General features: G+C 42.2%; 1 protein-coding gene across 1 annotated transcript in view; it reads right to left on the reverse strand.

Moving 5' to 3' along the window:
* The window catches only part of rapgef5a (Rap guanine nucleotide exchange factor (GEF) 5a), an 86,494-nt gene that overhangs the window by 59,418 nt on the left and 5,636 nt on the right, over positions 1–21,440 (reverse strand). The window contains exons 2-4 of the mRNA XM_080734546.1: positions 12,450–12,500; positions 10,397–10,503; positions 1,834–1,955 (exon numbers count right to left, since the gene is read on the reverse strand). Coding sequence (XP_080590672.1) covers positions 1,834–1,955; positions 10,397–10,503; positions 12,450–12,500 — 280 coding nt within the window. The remainder of the gene's footprint in view (positions 1–1,833; positions 1,956–10,396; positions 10,504–12,449; positions 12,501–21,440) is intronic.

Consider the following 21,440-nt stretch of genomic DNA (forward strand, 5'->3'; position numbering starts at 1 on the left):
ATAGCTTTTAATGGTATCTTCTAAGCAAATATATAAGGAAAAGAAATAGGGAAGATTTTCATACACGGCAGTTTTTGTTGAGTGAAATCGCTGCAGTGAACACGGCTGTGCTGTCAGACACCGCGGCGGCTGTCACACACACACACACCACTCACCCAGCACATCTTCACCACCGGCACATATGATGATTGTGTAATTTAGCGAAGTCTAGAAATAAAGCCAGTGACAAGCTCTCGCACAATCATTACACTCCATTGCCTCATTATAAATGTAATGCAGGGCAGGCTCAACATAACGAGACGTATCCCCAAGGTGTGTGTGTGTGTGGGGGGGGGGATGCCGCTGAATGTCACGATCATTTTTTGGCAAGGTGTTAAGCAAGCAATCAGTTTGATTGCTGTAAACGTGCCGTAACGCTGCGGCGTGATGGATGCACTGGCACTGCTTAGATTAGCAAGGGAATGAGTATTCAAGGGACCACAAGGATTTCCTGGCACGTCATCCTGAGCTAAATACGCTGATTTAGACTCCCAAGGGCCGTGCTCTTGGATCTACGGCAACCCCCCCCCCCCCCCCCCCCCCCCTCCTCCACAAGGTTTACCTGTGGAACAGAGTGAAATTAAATTTAACACTCATACACTTCCAAGTGCTTGTCAGGGTGGGGGTCCCCAGTTCAAATATGATTGTTTTGGGCGGTCCCCAGTTCAAATATGATATGATTGTTTTGGGGGGTCCCCAGTTCAAATATGATTGTTTTGGGGGGTCCCCAGTTCAAATATGATTATTTTGGGGGGTCCCCAGTTCAAATATGGGAGGTATTATATTGGGGGTCACGGCCTGAAAAGGTTGAGAACCACTGGTCTACGGTATGTTTAGCTGAACCGGGTACAGCATTTGACAGACCCAACACAATACCATCCCTGTAGAAGTAGAAGAGTAGTGACCACCCCGGGGTTTCTGCTGGCAACAGGCCGTTACTGGCGGCAATTAGTTACACAGTATGTGCTTGATAAGCTTCACACTATATCGTTGCTGTCGGTGCAGAAACCTCTTATCTCCATGTATCCACGATTTTCCTACGCCCCATAGTGCATTGCGCAGACGTTTGCACCGATCTTCCGCCGCCGATTTACAAGCTCACAGCGGGTTGCATCTGCGACGCGACGTGAGCTTGTATGTCTGCTGTTAAACCCGGAAGTTTGGTCCTGATAGTCTCCAGTAAACCCCCGGGGAAAATTGTGGATATATTATTTTTTCCCCCCAAAAGTAGCAGATATAAAAGCGGCACAAAGCGGATCTGCTACTTTTGCCGTTTTTGACATTTGAATCCTGAAAAGTAACAATGTTGGACATATGAGGTTTTCGCCCGACACAAGATGATAATAAGGTTTACGTTTCTGCCTAAAGCCCCTTTTGGGAATTAATTATAATTCTGTTAACTTCTACGCTATCACAGCCGCCCCGCAGTTCAATAACGGCTGCGGTTTTGAATAGTATTATTAAAATGAGCAGTCGATAAATCTAGTTCCTCCCTTGCACCGTGTGTGTGGGAGCACATGGCCGACATCAAAAGGCAATTTGCAGCAATGCCCGGCATTCCAAATGTCACTGGCACAATTGACGGCGCTCATATTGTGATAAGGGCCCCATATGAAAACAAATTAATCTAAATAAATTGAAAGCATGTGCTCAATATACAGTATGTCCACGTCAATGCAGTAAATGACACTTGGTCCTGACAAATGTGGTGGCTCAACACAGTGTGTGTGGTGTGTGTGTGTGTGTGTGTGTGTGTGTGTGTGTGTGTGTGTGTGTGTGTGTCCCTATGCTTACCAGACAGCAGGACCCCTAGCTCCAGCAGCACCTGCCAGACACGCACACCGGTGGTCCGACAGCGCACGTACACACACTGCTCACACAACCACTGCACCAGCTCCACGCCCACATAGCTACGCCTGCATTGGAGAACACACACACATGCACACAATGTCAACACACGCACACAGAGAATTAATTTAACTCATATTTCGTCTCGTCGGGTGAAAAGTGTTACTTTTCAGGCTTCAAATTCAAAAGCATCAAAAAGTATGCAATTTTGTAACCCATTTTTCACCCAGTGCCAATTGCCTAAGCTGTAATCCTGGGTGCTACGCTCCCTCTGCCAACCTGGGGAGAGCCCCGAAGCTCATGCTGCCTTCAATGCATGAGGAGTGAGCAAGCCGCTTCTTATCACCTGACAGCGGGAGTTTCCCCGGTAGGGGTGTATTCCAACCAGTTCCTTTCCTCTCCATCAGGCGCCCCGGCTGAACAGGGGGAGGCAGTATAAAGACCAGGATTACTGCGTGTTTTTTGTGAGGCTACCTACTCTAGGGGACACGGCCTGTTTTTCATGCGAGGCTTGTGTCCCCCGCCCCCCGTGCGTCTCTCTCTATCGCCAAGATCCCACCCGAAGCTGCCGCTGATTGGTTCGAACCTGGAGCTGTTCGCCGTCAGCTCAAATGCCTGAGCGATTCCAGATAGAGGCTGTATTGGGAACTCAATACCGCCGGCGGAGTCAGCTTAGAAGGAAGGGGGACAGATCAAGAAACACCTGGACACCTGGAGAGCACGTGTTGGCCTATAACCCAAAGTTGGGCTATTGCCGTTGAAATCCCGTCTCTCGCCAAGTCTCGCTGTACTTCTGGGTCCCACCCACTTGCATTGGAGACCAGAAGTAGCGCGAGAGACGGGATTTCAACAGGAGTTCAAAGTTCAGCGTTTTAATAACAACAATGGCGGTCGCCTGGAGATGTAAAAGCTAGGATGTGTTATTAACAGTGTCGGTGACTGATGTGTAGCGAGAAAATGGACTTTGAAGCAAGACAATTACAGGATAACCAATTTATCCAATCTTTCCCGTTTTAAGCCTTGTTTGGGTACGGCTCGAACAAAAATGTAATATATTGCATCTTTTCAAAACGGGACAACTAGACCATGTTTTTTGGCACCAAATAAATACTTGGAAAGGTAAGATAGACGTTTTGGCCCGAAATTCTCCTTTAAGTCGAGACCCATTTCACTGTGACGTTTTGTGAGCTTGTGGATGTGCTATTTTCACAGATTTTCATTTCTGACACTTCATAATTTGTACTTTTGAATACTTGAGTATTCACTCGAGTATATACTTTATCCACCACTGCTACACAGACAGACACACACACCCATAATAAGACACATACCTGAACAGTAGAACACATACGCGCACACACAAAATTCTAGCTATGCTAATTTGACTAAAGACAGAAAGGCACACACACACAGAGAGCTGGTCTTTTGTACTAAATCAATATCATTGATTATTCATTAGTTCACTGTAAGCCTTTTTCTCCTCAAACACTTTCCATCTGTTTCTCCCACAGGAGAAACCCCTGTGTGTGTGTGTGTGTGTGTGTGTGTGTGTGTGTGTGTGTGTGTGTGTGTGTGTGAGAGAGTTATGTATTGATGCGTGTGCAATATGGATGTCCAGACACACACACCAGGGAGCTGGATGATGACTGGTGGTGAGTCAGTGGTCACGCTTCACTGCATACATTGATTTGACCCTGCGCACACACACACACACACACACACACACACACACACACACACACACACACACACACACACACACACACACACACACACACACACACACACACACACACACACACACACACACACACACACACACACACACACACACACCCTTGTGAGAGCGGTTCATAGGCAACATTCGATCGCTAGCCCTTCAATTAACCCTCAGAACTGCTTGTCTGCTCCTTATACTGTAGGTCCAGAAGCAGAAGAAATCCAATGGCAGGAGTCATAGTGGAACTTTAACAAGGAGAGATTTGTTTAGTTTTTTTCTTTTCTTTTTTTTCACATCATGGGGCGTTATCTGCTCAAGGAGAACGGTAAACCAAGACACTGGACACTTTTCACTCGATATGTAGTCTAGCGAGCCAGACCGTTGCCTCCCACACATTTCTAATGCTTCAGTCATACAGTCTGGCAGGGGTGGGCAACTTTGATGATGACGAGGGCCACTATATTTCCACCTTCACTCCAGAGGGCCACATTGCATATTGCTACGTCCTACTTTGTCATTCTAGTATCTCATACAAAAGAAGCAAAAATAGCCGATCTACAAGCTCAAAACGCATCGCAGCGCGATGCGTTTTGAGCTTGTAGATATTTTTTAATTGGAATCCTGAAATTTAACATTTTGATTTAATTTCAAACGCATTTAGTTATATAGGCTACTCATGTTAACTTTATGACCCTAAATACAAATACATTGGACATAAAAAAAAAATGTAATACTACTATACTAGTCGTTAAGCTACTAACTCTTTGAGTGCCCCCTTTTTCACCACTAGAGGGCCCCAATGACCAGAGAATTCTACTTAGACAGTGCTGGTATATGCACAAGCCCTGCAGCCATGACATGCCTGAACACTTTCCTTTGTGCATGTACAGGAAGAGGATGAAGTTAGCTTGAAGTTAGCTATTGGCTACCAAGCATTTTAGAAGATCTATTTTCTGCAATTTAGCCAAGATTAAACCTTGCACACCTCATGCATGGGAAAAAAACAGAGAAGAATGAGCTCTAAAAAATCCAATGCAATCCTGGATTGCATTGGAGTGGATTTGTGCAGTTTGTTCACAGCTTTCAAACAAAAAAATCCGATTGGAAATCCGTTCAGGCATTCTTGAGATAATAGCCATTATGTTTTACATGTTATGTAAACAAAAATGGCTGCCCTGTATGTTAGATAGGGTTGTATGGGGGTGGAACATGCAAAATCGCGATTGAAATCATGTTCACCAGATTTGATGGGGTCCAAAAAAAAAAATTCAAAAAAAATTTTTTTTTTTTTTTTTAAAGCCGAACTTGTTCGGGATCGGCACTCTGCGATACGATAATAAAGCCGAACTAGTTCGGGATTGGCACTCAATGAGTATAGGCTGACGGAATTAAAGCAGGTCATGTTTGGAATCGTAACAGCTGAAATCAGTAATATATCAGTATTCCGGTATTAACCTGTGGGCCGCATTAAGTGAAGGTGGGGGCCGCATGTGTAGCCTCGCAAGCCATCCCGAGCTACGTCATCACCAATGTGCTTCCTTTCTCGGTCTGGTGTCCCCTTCCCATCAAGCCTCTTTATTAGAACTTGGGTTTCAAGTTCCAATCAAAAGGCTGCATTTTGAGCGAACCCGCCTCACACCGCTCCCGATTGGTCAAGCGGCTGCTAAAGCTCTCGCATTTTGTAAACAAACATGGCGGACCCCATGTCCGACGCGACTTCACAAATCGCAAATATAACGGCATCTCATAACTTAAAAACGAACAACAGTTTGCACCTTTGGAATTTCTGTCTGGAAAAGACGTATTTGATGTTCTCCCGACTAGTGTTGTCACGATACTGGATTTCTAACTTCGATACGATATTTTGAAAAAATATCGATATTCGATACCATTTTCGATACCACGCAACCACAGCAATTTTAGTGCAAACATGTTAATTTAAATTGAAAGAAAAATGCAGAACTTTTTGAGGTAGATGGTAGTGCACTTTTCAAAGGCTTGCCTTTGAGGTTTTCACATTCTAAGTACAAATAAGGCTGTACAATCTGTATTTTCATCTAAAATAACAAAAAACACACGCAGAGCGCGTGTTTCACCCAACGAGAGAGGTAGAAACTGAGTATCGATATTATCGCTACTATGGAAAAGTAATATAGAAAATCAATACTATATTCAAAATCGATACTTTTCGATAAATCAATATTTTTGACAACACTACTCCCAACGATGTTTTGATGTGCTGATGACTGCTGACTGGACCTGTCAGTCAAAGTGAGCAACTACGTCATCGCGTAATGCGTTGTCTATGGAGAACTCCCAGACTCTCCCCTAGGAGAGTCAGGCTGTTGTGAGGCTACCTTATGTGGCCCCCGGGCCGCCAGTTGCCCATGTATGGTCTGGAGCAACGGAAGCTCTGAAAAGGATCAGAGGATAAAGCAGATGCAATGCCTCCTCCCTGCTTCAGTTTCATCTTTACAAGTCGCGCACATTTGTTCTAATATAAATACAAAATAATCAAAGCATATATGTGAAATGGGTCTCGACTTAAAGGAGAATTTCGGGCCAAAACGTCTATCTTACCTTTCCAAGTATTTATTTGGTGCCAAAAAACATGGTCTAGTTGTCCCGTTTTGAAAAGATGCAATATATTACATTTTTGTTCGAGCCGTACCCAAACAAGGCTTAAAACGGGAAAGATTGGATAAATTGGTTATCCTGTAATTTTCTTGCTTCAAAGTCCATTTTCTCGCTACAGTCGCCGACACTGTTAATAACACATCCTAGCTTTTACATCTCCAGGCGACCGCCATTGTTGTTATTAAAACGCTGAACTTTGAACTCCTGTTGAAATCCCGTCTCTCGCGCTACTTCTGGTCTCCAATGCAAGTGGGTGGGACCCAGAAGTACAGCGAGACTTGGCGAGAGACGGGATTTCAACGGCAATAGCCCAACTTTGGGTTATAGGCCAACACGTGCTCTCCGGGTGTCCAGGTGTTTCTTGATCTGTCCCCCTTCCTTCTAAGCTGACTCCGCCGGCAGTATTGAGTTCCCAATACAGCCTCCATCTGGAATCGCTCAGGCATTGGAGCTGATGGCAAACAGCTCCCGGTTCGAACCAATCAGCGGCAGCTTCGGGTGGGATCTTGGCGATAGAGAGAGACGCACGGGGGGCGGATATGTAGTCTAGCGAGCCAGACCGTTGCCTCCCACACATTTCTAATGCTTCAGTCATACAGTCTGGCAGGGGTGGGCAACTTTGATGATGACGAGGGCCACTATATTTCCACCTTCACTCCAGAGGGCCACATTGCATATTGCTACGTCCTACTTTGTCATTCTAGTATCTCATACAAAAGAAGCAAAAATAGCCGATCTACAAGCTCAAAGAGCTTGTAGATATTTTTTAATTGGAATCCTGAAATTTAACATTTTGATTTAATTTCAAACGCATTTAGTTATATAGGCTACTCATGTTAACTTTATGACCCTAAATACAAATACATTGGACATAAAAAAAAAAAATTTAATACTACTATACTAGTCGTTAAGCTACTAATATAGGCTGACGGAATTAAAGCAGGTCATGTTTGGAATCGTAACAGCTGAAATCAGTAATATATCAGTATTCCGGTATTAACCTGTGGGCCGCATTAAGTGAAGGTGGGGGCCGCATGTGTAGCCTCGCAAGCCATCCCGAGCTACGTCATCACCAATGTGCTTCCTTTCTCGGTCTGGTGTCCCCCTCCCATCAAGCCTCTTTATTAGAACTTGGGTTTCAAGTTCCAATCAAAAGGCTGCATTTTGAGCGAACCCGCCTCACACCGCTCCCGATTGGTCAAGCGGCTGCTAAAGCTCTCGCATTTTGTAAACAAACATGGCGGACCCCATGTCCGACGCGACTTCACAAATCGCAAATATAACGGCATCTCATAACTTAAAAACGAACAACAGTTTGCACCTTTGGAATTTCTGTCTGGAAAAGACGTATTTGATGTTCTCCTGACTAGTGTTGTCACGATACTGGATTTCTAACTTCGATACGATATTTTGAAAAATTATCGATATTCGATACCATTTTCGATACCACGCAACCACAGCAATTTTAGTGCAAACATGTTAATTTAAATTGAAAGAAAAATGCAGAACTTTTTGAGGTAGATGGTAGTGCACTTTTCAAAGGCTTGCCTTTGAGGTTTTCACATTCTAAGTACAAATAAGGCTGTACAATCTGTATTTTCATCTAAAATAACAAAAAACACACGCAGAGCGCGTGTTTCACCCAACGAGAGAGGTAGAAACTGAGTATCGATATTATCACTACTATGGAAAAGTAATATAGAAAATCAATACTATATTCAAAATCGATACTTTTCGATAAATCAATATTTTTGACAACACTACTCCCAACGATGTTTTGATGTGCTGATGACTGCTGACTGGACCTGTCAGTCAAAGTGAGCAACTACGTCATCGCGTATAATGCGTTGTCTATGGAGAACTCCCAGACTCTCCCCTAGGAGAGTCAGGCTGTTGTGAGGCTACCTTATGTGGCCCCCGGGCCGCCAGTTGCCCATGTATGGTCTGGAGCAACGGAAGCTCTGAAAAGGATCAGAGGATAAAGCAGATGCAATGCCTCCTCCCTGCTTCAGTTTCATCTTTACAAGTCGCGCACATTTGTTCTAATATAAATACAAAATAATCAAAGCATATATAGCTTGCTGCTTATCAGAAATCGAAATTCTAAAACAAAATGTAAAGATATTTAATAATATTTTTTCGTGAGATTCCATTCTTGGATTTTGGGAGGTGTAGTTCCAGACTTTTATAGCATTCAGAGATATGGAGTTGGAATAGTTGTTTGGCTGCTACGTAAAATATGCCAGTGGTTCTCAACGTTTTATTGATCAGGGCCCATTTGAGAATCATGAAAACGTAGCCCATCCATCTGACCACTTAACACAGCAGCCTTGTTAAGTGGTCATATGGGTGGGCTGCTTGTTTGTTTTCAGAGCATGTTTATTTTAATGATCAATCAATCGATTGATTGTGTACCGGCTTTGGATCAATGGAACTAACGTAGGATGCTTTAAAGGGCAAGAATACTTGGGTAGAGGTTACAATGTCAAGTCAATGAGGAACATATTTTGAATGATCAATTTCTAATCAATGCAGCAATTATTTTGATAGGTAACAGGTAATGTAACTACACAACTCAAACCTCTACAAATTGTTCATGCCTTTTAAGTTCTTATTTATTGGTATAACTATGAAAACAACATTTTCAAGGTTTTTAAAAACTCATAAAAAGGTCATTCTGCTGGCACCCAGTGAGGTGACAGATTTTACAATGACCTCCCACCCAACACAATTTGCTGATTGGAATATAGAATAGATATAGCCAATATGAATCCATATGCGGGTCAATAGTTTGAACTGCACTCTGTCGGAGCCTATTGAAGATAATTGAACTGCACAAGCTGGAAATTCTGAGGAAGTAAGCGAAACAAAGCCATGATAAATGGAGGATGATAATGATCCATTTTTGGTCTTCTTTTATTTCCTCAAGCAAGCACAAAAAAGACAAGACTTAGTTGGCAAATCGATATTTTGTAATCACAAAGGGCCATCCTTATCAAGCACTATAACTATAAATAATGTATATACTGTTCACCACTGTCATCATCATCGTTTTGTTGAGGACTCCCACTTGAGTTATAATGTTTTTATAAAAGGTTCTAGTGTCATAGTTCTAGTTATCGTGCTTGGTGTGCACGGCTCTTAACTCTGATGGAACATTCTCTTTCCTTTGTCAACAACATACCTGTCGCTCTAGCACAGTGTTTCCCATTTTTGCACCCAATATTACCACTCAGTAATGTACATATTAATGAGGCCAGGCACACTAAACTCTCCTGCCAGGTGGCGATGTTTGTGAGCACATTTTGATAGATCAACAGGGATTTTTACATTATTTACAGGCAGATACCTGTGGGAGAGTGATAGTCATGCTGCACGTTAGGGGCGGCATAGCTGAATGGTTAGGGAGCCCGCCTGGGGAACCAGAGCCCCTGGTTGTCCCAGGTTTGATTCCAGGCAAGGGTAGCAATGTCGATGTGTGTCCCTGAGCAAGACTATTAACCCCTAATTGCTCACGCGCTCCTTGTGGGCAGCGAATCAGCTGGGTTGGGCTGAAAATACTGAATTTCCCTCACGGGAGGAAATAGGTATCCATTATTACGTTGGCGTGCCTTTGCAGTGTTTCCCCTATATGCAATTTACTGCCACCACGCCTTAATTTTGGCGGCCACTGATGCGCTTCGTAAGTTTGTAGGTGCAGAGTATGATTATTTTCCCAGTTTGCGTGCATGAGGGACCCAGTCTGCCACAGTTACAACTCCACCCTAGGGGAATACTGCTTTGCAATATGCACATTGTTGATTTAATCTCACCTATGCTCAATTACATCAGTCAGTGTAGAAGGAAAAGGCACACAAGTGTGTTACATTAGTCATGCACCATGCGTACGGTTGGAGCATTCATTCAAAATACAGCTTTCAGCAGCTCATGTGCGCACTGTGCCCACACAAACACATGTATAATACTTTTGTTTTGAGTATAATTATAATTTGGGGCACCCTCTCATAAATGATAGCTTGATTTCAGGAAAGGTTCACCTAATTACACCTCCATGCTTTAAGCCTGTGTACGTCTCTGTCTCTGGTACAGAGAGAGAGATAAGGTTCTCACTCATCATTTATCACTCCCACCAACACACACACACATACATACCGTATGATTCTGGCCAGGTGAATCTTGTCTTTAGCTGGGTAGGGTCCATTAGATAAGAAAGCGTTCCTCACTGCCCGTGCCGCACATGGAAAACTCTGGGAGCAAGACTGACACACACACAAACAAAGAAACAAATGTAATTACATTTTTGTGCAGTCAATGGCAGCGGCCAACAGACTCGGACCTCATTCTCTATCCCCCAAACAAACAAGCAAACTTTTTTTTGCCATTCTCCAACTCCAACTCTTTTAAAGATTTTTTGGCTTTTATGCCTTAAAGGCATAAAAGCCTTAAAGGCATAAAAGCCACAAAAAAAGGCATTGCCTTTTATTGATAGGAAGGTAGACTGACAGGAAATGGGGGGAGAGATGGGGAGTGACACGCGGAAAAGGTCCTCCGGATCGGGAATCGAACCGGCGCCGCCGTCAGGCATCCATGCCTATGTTCCAATGCCTAAAGGTGGTATGCGCCTGGGCCCTGGACCAGTAGGCCAGCGGGAAACCCAACTCCAACTCTTTTAAAGCAGAAATATTTTGGGAACCGGACAAAGCCAGATGTTGGAGCTTAGCTACTTCCAGGAGCACCGCTCCAAAAAGCCAAGCTAAATAACTAATATTCTTCTTTTTAACAAATTTCAACCTGGTGTTTGTATTTTGGGAATGTCATTATAGGCAGTATATTGCTGCTCCCAAATGCAATTTACTTGGTCTGAGGAAGAGCCTGGTGCTGGTGGCTTGTAAAATTGGACTTGGAAACAGCAATACTGGTGTGCAGATTTTATTCTTATACACCGTTTAACTTGTTTGATCCAGCACCCATCCTAGTAGGTCTGGGATGTATGTCTCATCTTCATGGCATTATAGGAACCATTTTTCCAAATAATATAGCAGAGCTACACGATGTGCAATGAAGTATAAAATGAGCCTGTACTGTTGGTACAACAGTAAAAAGAGAAGAAAAAAGAGAAGAAAAAAAAGTATTAAGTATAAAACAGGATGTTTGTGCATGCGTGTGTACTGTTGGTACAACAGTGAACAAAATAATTAAGTCTAGTCTAGTCTTCTCAGCTCGTTTCGATCCTACTGGATCTTCATTAGGAATTACAAAAATAAATCCTGGCAGGAACATAAAGAGATAGTCCTCCTGAATGACCATAACAGGTCTGTAACTCAAGAGTGTTCAAATGGAATTTGTACACTCCATTTTCTACACTCTCAGAGTTAAGGGGGTCCTTGCACATTTGAGAAGGACTAGTACTAGTTGGACTTGGACTACTAATATGCCATAGTGTTGTAGTATATAAGTGTCATACATATTCTGAAGAAAACCTGGAGACTTGACATTCAGTATTATATTATGATCAAAATAAGAACATTATAATGGTGGGTAAAAAATAAAATCCAAAACTTTCCACGGACATGACCAAGTCTTGCCACGGTTCTTAGCTCCACACGGATGTGTGGAGCTAAGAACCAGTGTTTGCAGACTTATTGTTTGTCCCGCAGCACCTGGGTGATCACCTGTGTTACCGTTGGTACAACAAGCATGGAAAGTCCAAGGTGATGTCACCTGTATTTAGGCTAAACAAACACACTTTCACATTATGCTGGAACGTGAGAGATTACCTCATCAGCGTGTGACAGTGTGTGTGTGCAATAACCCAGTGGTTCCTAAACGTTCCAGCTCGAGGCCCAAAAAATAAAATCTATATCTCTCCGAGACACAAACTAGTGAAAATAGACAATTTACATAGGTATTAAGAAGTAGAGATAAATAGCCGATCTAATGTTTTCACTAGTTTGGGTCCCGGACAAATGTCTAAATAAAGTTTGGGAACAACTGTCAAATTAGATCACTAGGAATCTATGTTATTTATTCATGAAATACTTTGAATTTGTATAAATGTTTTTTTTTTAATGTAAATTGTGGGGGGATTAAAAAATAAAATTAATTAAATAATAATTATATTAATACAAAATATAGGACATAATGAATAATAAAGGGTTATTTACTGACAACAACCCATACAAATGGGGCCCGGAACACTGTTTACCTTGTGCAGTGGAGGTCCAGTGCTGGGTCCAGGTATGGTATCAGGTGACTGCTGTAAAGACAAAATGAACACGGTCCATCAGAAGAGAGAAAGAAAAATACATACAGCATACACTTGTTACTTGGCATATGGCGATCACCTCACATCATCCAGGTCAGGGGTCTTCAGGCCAAGGACCCCTTAGTCGAGAAAGAGATGAAGCAGGGACCCCCACAACCCATATAGATAAAACTATATCATTTGACGGCACAATCATCAGTGCATTTTGGATTCATGTAGATTTGTGTTTTCAGATATTGAACCACTGGAACGGTCAATACTTAATAAACTTAGCCTTCACTCTGTACTTAGTCTGCTCTTTTCTCCTATGCACCAAACCTCTTGGCCGAAAATAGCCGATCAAGCTCACAATGCCTTGCGCTGCGAAGCATTGTGAGCATGTTGATCTGCTATTTTTGGCTACATTTCCCAGAATATGGACGCTAGGGACTAGGGTTCAAGTGGTTAATATAAAACAGGAGAGAACAATGCTTTTATCTTTGGAGGACCCCCTGTAGTAACTCTGAGGACCCCCTAGGGGTCCCAGACCCCCTGTTGAAGACCCCTGATCTAGGTCCAGATACTATAGGCATCATTATGATTTTCTGCTGACCATGTACGTGAGACTGAAAGATTGAATAGAATATTATTGTTATTATGTTGTTATTTTTACGGAAAATAACTGATGGTATGCTGGAGAGGTATGGGGTAATTAAATGTTTTTAATGGACATGAAAATGAAATAAAATCATTATAAAAAAAAGACAGTGAAACACACCAACCTCCCACACACTATGATATCACTCCATAACTATTACTGACTTGTGCATCTCAAAAACAATTGATGACGAGACTATACACATAACCTCTGACACAGAAAGCTCCATGCCTACCCTCTTCACACACGCGCACGCACACGCACACGCACACACACACACTGTGTAAATATACTAAACAAACAGGACTGAGATGAGAAAGACCAGTTTTCATTCCAATAACATGATTCATGTTAGTCATCACTCCGTAAAACCATCAGCCACACATAATAACTTCCCAGTGTCATTTCCATTTTAACTGCTCATCAAAAAACTACTGCCGCTGTAAATTATCATTACAAATTGTGTGCGAGTCAACAAATGCATTTCTAATCGTGCGCTTGGGAATGAGGAGTATGTCTGTACTCGCTATGCCCTTTATTATAAACCATTTTCTGTACAATGACAAGCTTGTAGGCACTGCGTTTTGTTCCAAGAAGTAATACACAGTATCCAAGAAGAAGACATAATGACCGAATGGAGGCTTAAGTTAAATCCATTAAGTGTGTGATGATGAGTGTAGCCACTAAAAGGTATTAATTAAACACACAACATAGATCTGATGAACAACAGAAGGATCGTGCCGTCTTAACCACTTTAAACCTGTCGTCCCTTTTTATTGTATTTTATTTTTCATTTTATTTGGATTTATTTATTTTTTTGCCGAAACTATCAGAGGACACTTGCCCTAGCCTTGACGACCACACAGTCTTACGCAAAGATTAAAATGAGATGGCAATTCTTTTTACTCTTATAATGTTATAGACTGACAATATGTTCTTGGTTCTATGATCCTAGATTACTGAGGCACTACACCGTCTCTATTTGATGTAATTTTGCTTACCTTTACCTTGCTTACTGTAAATCACTCTGGATTGAGAGCATCCGCTAAATGCCTAAATTGAACATTATAATAATCGTTCAATAATTGTATTCAAGGCAAACATTTGAAATAATGGTCCACCAATCATAGATAGCCACAAGTGTGGTTTATATTCCTGCCCATGATGTTGCCCTGTCTCCTCCTGTGCATTCCTTTGACTGTCTCGTTATGCAGATTTCACAACGTCTCGTCTGTCCCTCCTACACTGTCTCCCTCTCAGCTTTCCTATTGTCTGTCCCTCCTACACTGTCTCCCTCTCGGCTTTCCTACCGTCTGCCTCTCCTACACCAGTGGTTTTCGACCCATTTCGTATCAAGGTCCATTATGTATTGGGCATATGAGCCGCGGAGCACCATTTGATATTTAGCCTCTCAGGAGTATTTTGTTGTCACTGGATAAGATTTTGTCCACAATTTAATGCTGTATATGATGTGGTACTATAGGAGCGATAACAGGCAAACTTTGATCAAAATAACAATTCTTCTACATTTTCTAATTGTGTAGACTTGTTGTACATTAAGTAAAGCAGATGTTTAACAATTGCGTGTCCATTTGGTTTCATTATACACTCTCAAGAGTTAAAGATCTATAAGGGTCCATTTGATTACCAACTCTTCATCACTTAGCTCTGGACCACCTGGAACCCCCTCAAGGACCACTGGTTGAAAACTACTATCCTACACCGTTTCCCTCTCAATAAGCCAAATAATTTTCAATTAGTAATGATCGTCATTATGATGAGCTGATCCAACGAGAGAACGCTGTTTAAGCCTTGTGTTATCACATACAGTATCACAATGACTAATTCCATTTGGCTTAGCAACACTAACAGTTAAAGTAATTCTTTGCTCTGGGTGTGTGTAGACTGTCCAACTCTGGGATTAGGCTGGTAATCTGCATGGATAATCACTACGATACCAACCAAGCAAAGAGGACACATGATGTGTTTGACACAACACAACAGTTACACCCTGGTCAAACAACAAGATAGAGTTTAGTTTAGAGGATCGAGCTAGCAGAGAGGAAATTACGTTAAAAACTGACATCCGGTTATGTTTGAGTCGTAAATTTGACTGCGTTATGATACATCATTATTCAATATGGGGATGCAAAGTTTGGTCATGGCAGGGGCCAACTTCAGAGCCTTGCTATGCAGCGTTTTGTTCATATTCATATACACAAATAGATTCACTTTTTGCCATTTTAAAATATGATGATGCTGTGGACGGTCCTGCTAATGTGAACCTTTCAGCAATCTTTTTAATAGATGCATCATTATCAGTCCTCATGAGAGGATTATTAAGGCTAGGCAATGTTTTCCCTTGTTTTCCCCGTGTTGACAGCTATATTATAAATGCCGACTTCAATGAAAACTCTATAGTCAGCAGCATGCTTGCACTGGTGCCCATTCACTCTCACAGGTTACACATACAGTACATCTCACTTCATAAGACTGCAAGTTTAATGCAATTTTATTTTTTAGTGAACATTGCCAATAAAGATGTCAAAAGAAATTATACCTCAGTGTTACTGGGGGTCCCCAGATTATGTTACGGGGTCCCCACATTAGCTTAATATGCAACATAGTTTTCTTACTCAACAGCAAACAAACCAACATACTGTACAGTATAAGTGTATACAGGGTATGTGCACATTTCTAAAGTTACAATTGAGTGACTTTCAATACCTTTTTAATACCAAATTTGCTAAATTGACAAATATTGTGTAAGAAACAGGCAAGCATAATGAAAATAGACGATCTACAAAGTTATTTTCACGATATTTATCTGTGGAACAGAGTCCGCTCGATTTAAAGCCTCAACTTGACAGTGGGGTGTCCCCAGTTCAAATATGATTATTGGGGGAGGGGCTGAAAGGTTTGGGAAATACTCCACAAGGTTTTTTTTTATATCTAAAGACATGCCCAAAATATGGGTATCCTAAGTTGGAAGTGGCTAAACTGTAATTATAGGCACTTAGGCAGCTGATTATACTCTGCTACACGTAATAACAAGTGTATCACAGGATATACCAATTATTACATTTTTGAATACCGTTTCAGGTATCATCGAATGTCGGAACCCTAAATTCGGGAGACTTAAAATGAAATGGCATATAAAAACAATAGATCCACTATAAAATAAAGTCCACATTTGGGCATTTTTCACTGGTTTAGCCGGATTTGAAGCCAGTGTCCTGCGCAAGTCCTGAAATTCTTACAACTATAAGTTATATTGTATTAACTCATACCGGAATATTTAACCGAACTACTCGTCATATCCCGGTTATTTTTAGTTTTTCTTATATTTTAATGTGCTCGCAGCATGTCCATCGGATCATGCATGATCTGCGTGCATATCTGCGTACAGATAAAGTTACTAGGTTTTCAATGTAATGGGTCCCGGGACCCACAGGTGGTCATTCAAATGGGTCCCAGAAAAGTTTTATGAGTCCTCAATACAATGTTTTCGAGCATCACTGCGATATCACTGCGATATGATCACAAAAACATTGTTGTCGACCAACCTATGCTATGAGCTCACAAGCTAGTGCAGAAATGCAGAAGATGAGTGGCTGGATGAGGATATTGAGAAAGATCAGGGTTTTTTGTTCATATTCAGTTTTAACCGTTTCCGGTCAAAACAAGAATCACTACTTTTTGAGCAGATAAACGGCAGCGTAATGTTGGATTAAATGCAATAAAAAATAAATCTGTCAAGACTTGTCATTGGTACAGATGGCTTTTTTTTTTAAATAGCTCATCATCATATCTCGTCATTGGAAGTAAACTAGTTAACATACTCTACCACGCAGATTGGACTAAATGACATTGTATTAATTAAAAGAAAAGTGGTACATAGTGCCACGTTAAGCTCTGGGGTTTGGCCACAACCACAGAAAGGTTACAGCAGGTGGAACAAATTGACATTCATAACCTTTACCGCAAGACATTATTACAGCATATTGAACCAGTAACACTCCCTAATCGGGAGATAAGCGACCGTAGGTCACGTATCTCCACAAATAGGGCAAAAATGTGTTTTTCCAAAATCTTCCTGATCCATGTTGATGACATGAGTGTAGACATACTGTGTAGTGATTTTCGTGATTTTAGGGCAAAATCTGTAGGAGCAGTGTCCAAAAATGTGTTTTTAAAAATCGGCCTGGAGGTGGCGCTATATGGGAGAGATTCATGTTGATGGGATGAGTGTAGACATACTGTGTACCGATTTGCGTGATTTTAGGGCAAAACTTGTAGGAGCAGTGTCCAAAAATGTGTTTTGCAAGAATCGGCCTCATGGTGGCGCTAGAAGAGGGCCATGTGAGAAATGAGGGGTGGGGTCTCCGCGCCGGCAAGGCGGACGAATAGGTACCGGCCCCGGCTGTCCCGGTCGCTCCTAGCCGGAGTTACGGCATTTTATGTGAGCTGCAGTGTAGGGGGTCCTCCACTGGGGGCGCCACCACTTTTGCATCCGTTCTGGAGCACCAGGAGTGGGTGGTCCCCGGGAATTCCCCGTGAGCAGCCCCGTGGGGGTGGTCATTTGGTCAGTTTAGCACATTTGGTCATTTATTACATCTGGGGGTCCCCCAGGGACCTGGGGGTCCCTGGAGCTCCGGGGGTCCTTGGAGGTTGTAGTTTGGCAGGTAAGGAAGGTGTGTGCAAAATTTGGCATGGATCGGGGCAACGGTTGCGGAGATATGAGCAGGGCAAGAGTGTGACGTGTGAGGTGTGACAGACAGACTGACTGACGGACTCACTCACAGTTTGTGCAGGTTTTGATAGTAAGTGCGACCTACGGTCGCAATTACATTGCATCATGTGCTGGATCAGATTACATCGTGTAGGACTGTATGAAATACGACGTTTAGATGTCAATGAGTGCCATGTCGACGACGACGCTCATGAAACGATGGCATGATGAACGCCTCGCGCAACAGCGGTGCAACTACGTTAATCTACTTGTTCAGTTGAGGAGGCACACAAGAGGATGTGGATTTGAGTTCTTGTATTTGAAATAGCCCTGAGCGCTGCACTAATAGTCCTGGAGCAATGTGTATATAATAATTACACAATTCAATAGAGTGTAATTAACGATAATATGAACATTTTAACAAACGTAAAAAAGTCTGTCTCTCTGCTTCCTCTTTCACCTGTGTTGTTCACATCACAAGTCCGTTTTCAAATCTAGAAAGTAGTTGGTATAACTTGGTAATAGTAAAAAGGTGGAATTCTTAAAACAACACAAATCTAGTATGGCGTCACTGGCACAAAATATTTCTTTCAGATCGTGGTCCATAGTAAATGTTTAATTTAGGGGTCCTTGAGTTATTTGAGCTATGCAAACACACACACACACACACACACACACACACACACACACACACACACACACACACACACACACACACACACACACACACACACACACACACACACACACACACACACACACACACACACACACACACACACACACACACACACACACACACACACACACACACACACACACACACACACACACGGAAACAGTCAAAAAAATCAGATGGGGTCCACTGTAGTACAGACAGCTGTTTCTTAAACCAATTACTTTATTCAAGCCTTATAACTTGACACAGACACACTACTAACATGCATTCTTTCATATCGGTGGATACCGAGATGGCAAGAAAAAGGCCATATTGGTGGGTCACTAGTATGGTATGGTGGTGGTGTGAGATATGCTCTGTCTGTAACCTCTGCCCTCACTTCCTCTCCTCTCTCTCTTTCACACACACAACTATACAGTACTTGACCTCATCCTAACCAGGTTATAAGATAAGGGCTGTGTGTGTGTGTGTGTGTGTGTGTGTGTGTGTGTGTGTGTGTGTGTGTGTGTGTGTGAAGTAGAGCACATCAGCCAGCTAGGCACAGTCTAAATAAATTCTCTGTATCTTATCTCTCCATCTCATTCCCTCCTCAACGGTCAAAGTCAGAGCAGAGAGAGTCTTGTGAGGCACGGTCTTTGTTCTTGCCAATATCATCCCCACACACACACACACACACACACACACACACACACACACACACACACACACACACACACACACACACACACACACACACACACACACACACACACACACACACACACACACACACACACACACACACACACACACACACACACACACACACACACACACACAGTCTGTCACATTCATATCACAGACAAACACGCCTGTCACACGTGATTTCCATCTTTCCCTTTGCACTTTATTTCCTCCTCACACACACCCCCGCCCCCCCCCCCACCCCACCCACACACACACACACACACACACACACACACACACACACACACACACACACACACACACACACCTCACACACCTCCTACGCAAGGTATAAAGCTCAGTGCTGTCAGCACTCAGCATTAAGTAACTTCCATAACATGCAGACAGAGACATTCAGAGAGCTAGAGAGAGAGCATGCTGTTTATCTGTATGTTGACTTCAAAGAGTGTGCACTGCATAGCGTGTGTGCGTGCGTGCGAGAAAGGATGGGAAAGGAAAGAAGACAGCAAAAGAAAAAGGGCAAGCGAGAGAGGGGAGGCGAGAAAGAGAGAGAGAGAGAGAGAGAGAGAGAGAGAGGGATGAGAGCGAAAGACGCAGGATAAGCGAAGGGGAAAGACGTGAGCGAGGAAGAGATTGAGAGGATCATGTGTGAGAAATGGATTACTCTGAGATTAGAGTAGCTGGCGTGGCGGAGAGCTGTAGCACGGTATGACTGTCAAAATCTCACACACACGCAGTGGTGGAAAAAGTACACAAATGTTTTACTTAAGTAAAAGTATCAACACTGCAAAGAAATACTCTGTTACAAGTAAGAGTCCTGAATTAAAGATTTACTTGAGTAAATGTGCAAAAAGTATCAAAATGTACCAAAAGTAAAAGTACAAAATGTTTGAAAATATCAGATCTACAGACACATTGTGAGCTTGTAGTTCGGCTATTTTCAAATAGCCACGGAATAAAATATGGATGAAGTGGCTTATGTATGTTTTATAATATTATCATTTATATCTGCAAAGTAACTAGTAACTAAAGTTTTCAATAAATGTAGTGGAGTAAAAGTACAATATTTGGATCCGTGATGTACAGTAGTGGAGTACTATTGGAAATTGGAAATACTCAAGTAAAGTACAAACACCTCAACATTTTTCTTAAGTACATTACTTGAGTAAATGTGCTTAGTTACTTTACGCCACTGCACACACGCAATGCACAGCTCCTGCCAACTCCTTGTTAGCTCCAGCACATATGAGGGTGTCAACACTGAGATCAAAGCAGATGCAGCCATCATTCCCCCAGCACACGCACACCAACGAAACTGTACTGTGACACACCCATCTTCCAGGCAAATATGACCTTTGGCTCAGGAAGCAGTCCTGGTATATGCATCTTCTCACTACGCTAATTTTGTTGGAGCCGATTGGACATGCTGTCAAACTGTGGCTACACCTGCGTTACTGTGTGTGTGATGATTAACCAACCCATTCAGAACGGGTACACATTATTGTGTATCATTATTTTATGCTTTAACTATTGAAAAATAGCAGATATACAAGCTCACAGCGCGGCACCGAGTGCCGCGCTGCGAGCTTGTAGATCTGCTATTTTTGAAAAATCGTGAAAATTCGAATTTTGACCCGATTCTATAAGTGTCTTTTGAATCCTTCTAAGATTTTTTGAAAAACCTATGTTTCTATATGTCAGCAATCTGGCTAGCCATCGTCAAAGAAAAGGTCCTTTTCACTCAACTGGAGCTCAGTTAGTCTGTTAATTCTTGAGAGACTACTATGTCAGTGGTTCTCAAACCTTTTCATGTGAAGGACCCCCAAAATTATATTTATTTGGCCACGGAGCACCATCACAAAATATTTAGTTCCAGGGACCAAGCAAAGTTTGAGTTACAAACGTTCGCTTTGAAAATACATTTATTCAAAGATTTACACACATTTTCACGAATTTTTCAAAAGAGTGCCGCGCTGTGAGCTTGTATATCTGCTATTTTTCACTGGTTAAAGCATTCAATAATTCTAGGCCTAAATATTAAAGCCAAACGTATTAGATTTGCTGTACAACTGGCCACATATAACGGATGTTTTAAGCTTGAAAATCTTTCAATTATTAAGTATGCTTACGCAAGAAGGGAAAGCGTGCGTGTACTCCTCTATCTCTCACTACCACATGGTTTGCACTTTCATCTAT

Source organism: Nannobrachium achirus (assembly GCF_963921795.1).
Source record: "Nannobrachium achirus genome assembly, chromosome: 10".
Taxonomy (NCBI): domain Eukaryota; kingdom Metazoa; phylum Chordata; class Actinopteri; order Myctophiformes; family Myctophidae; genus Nannobrachium; species Nannobrachium achirus.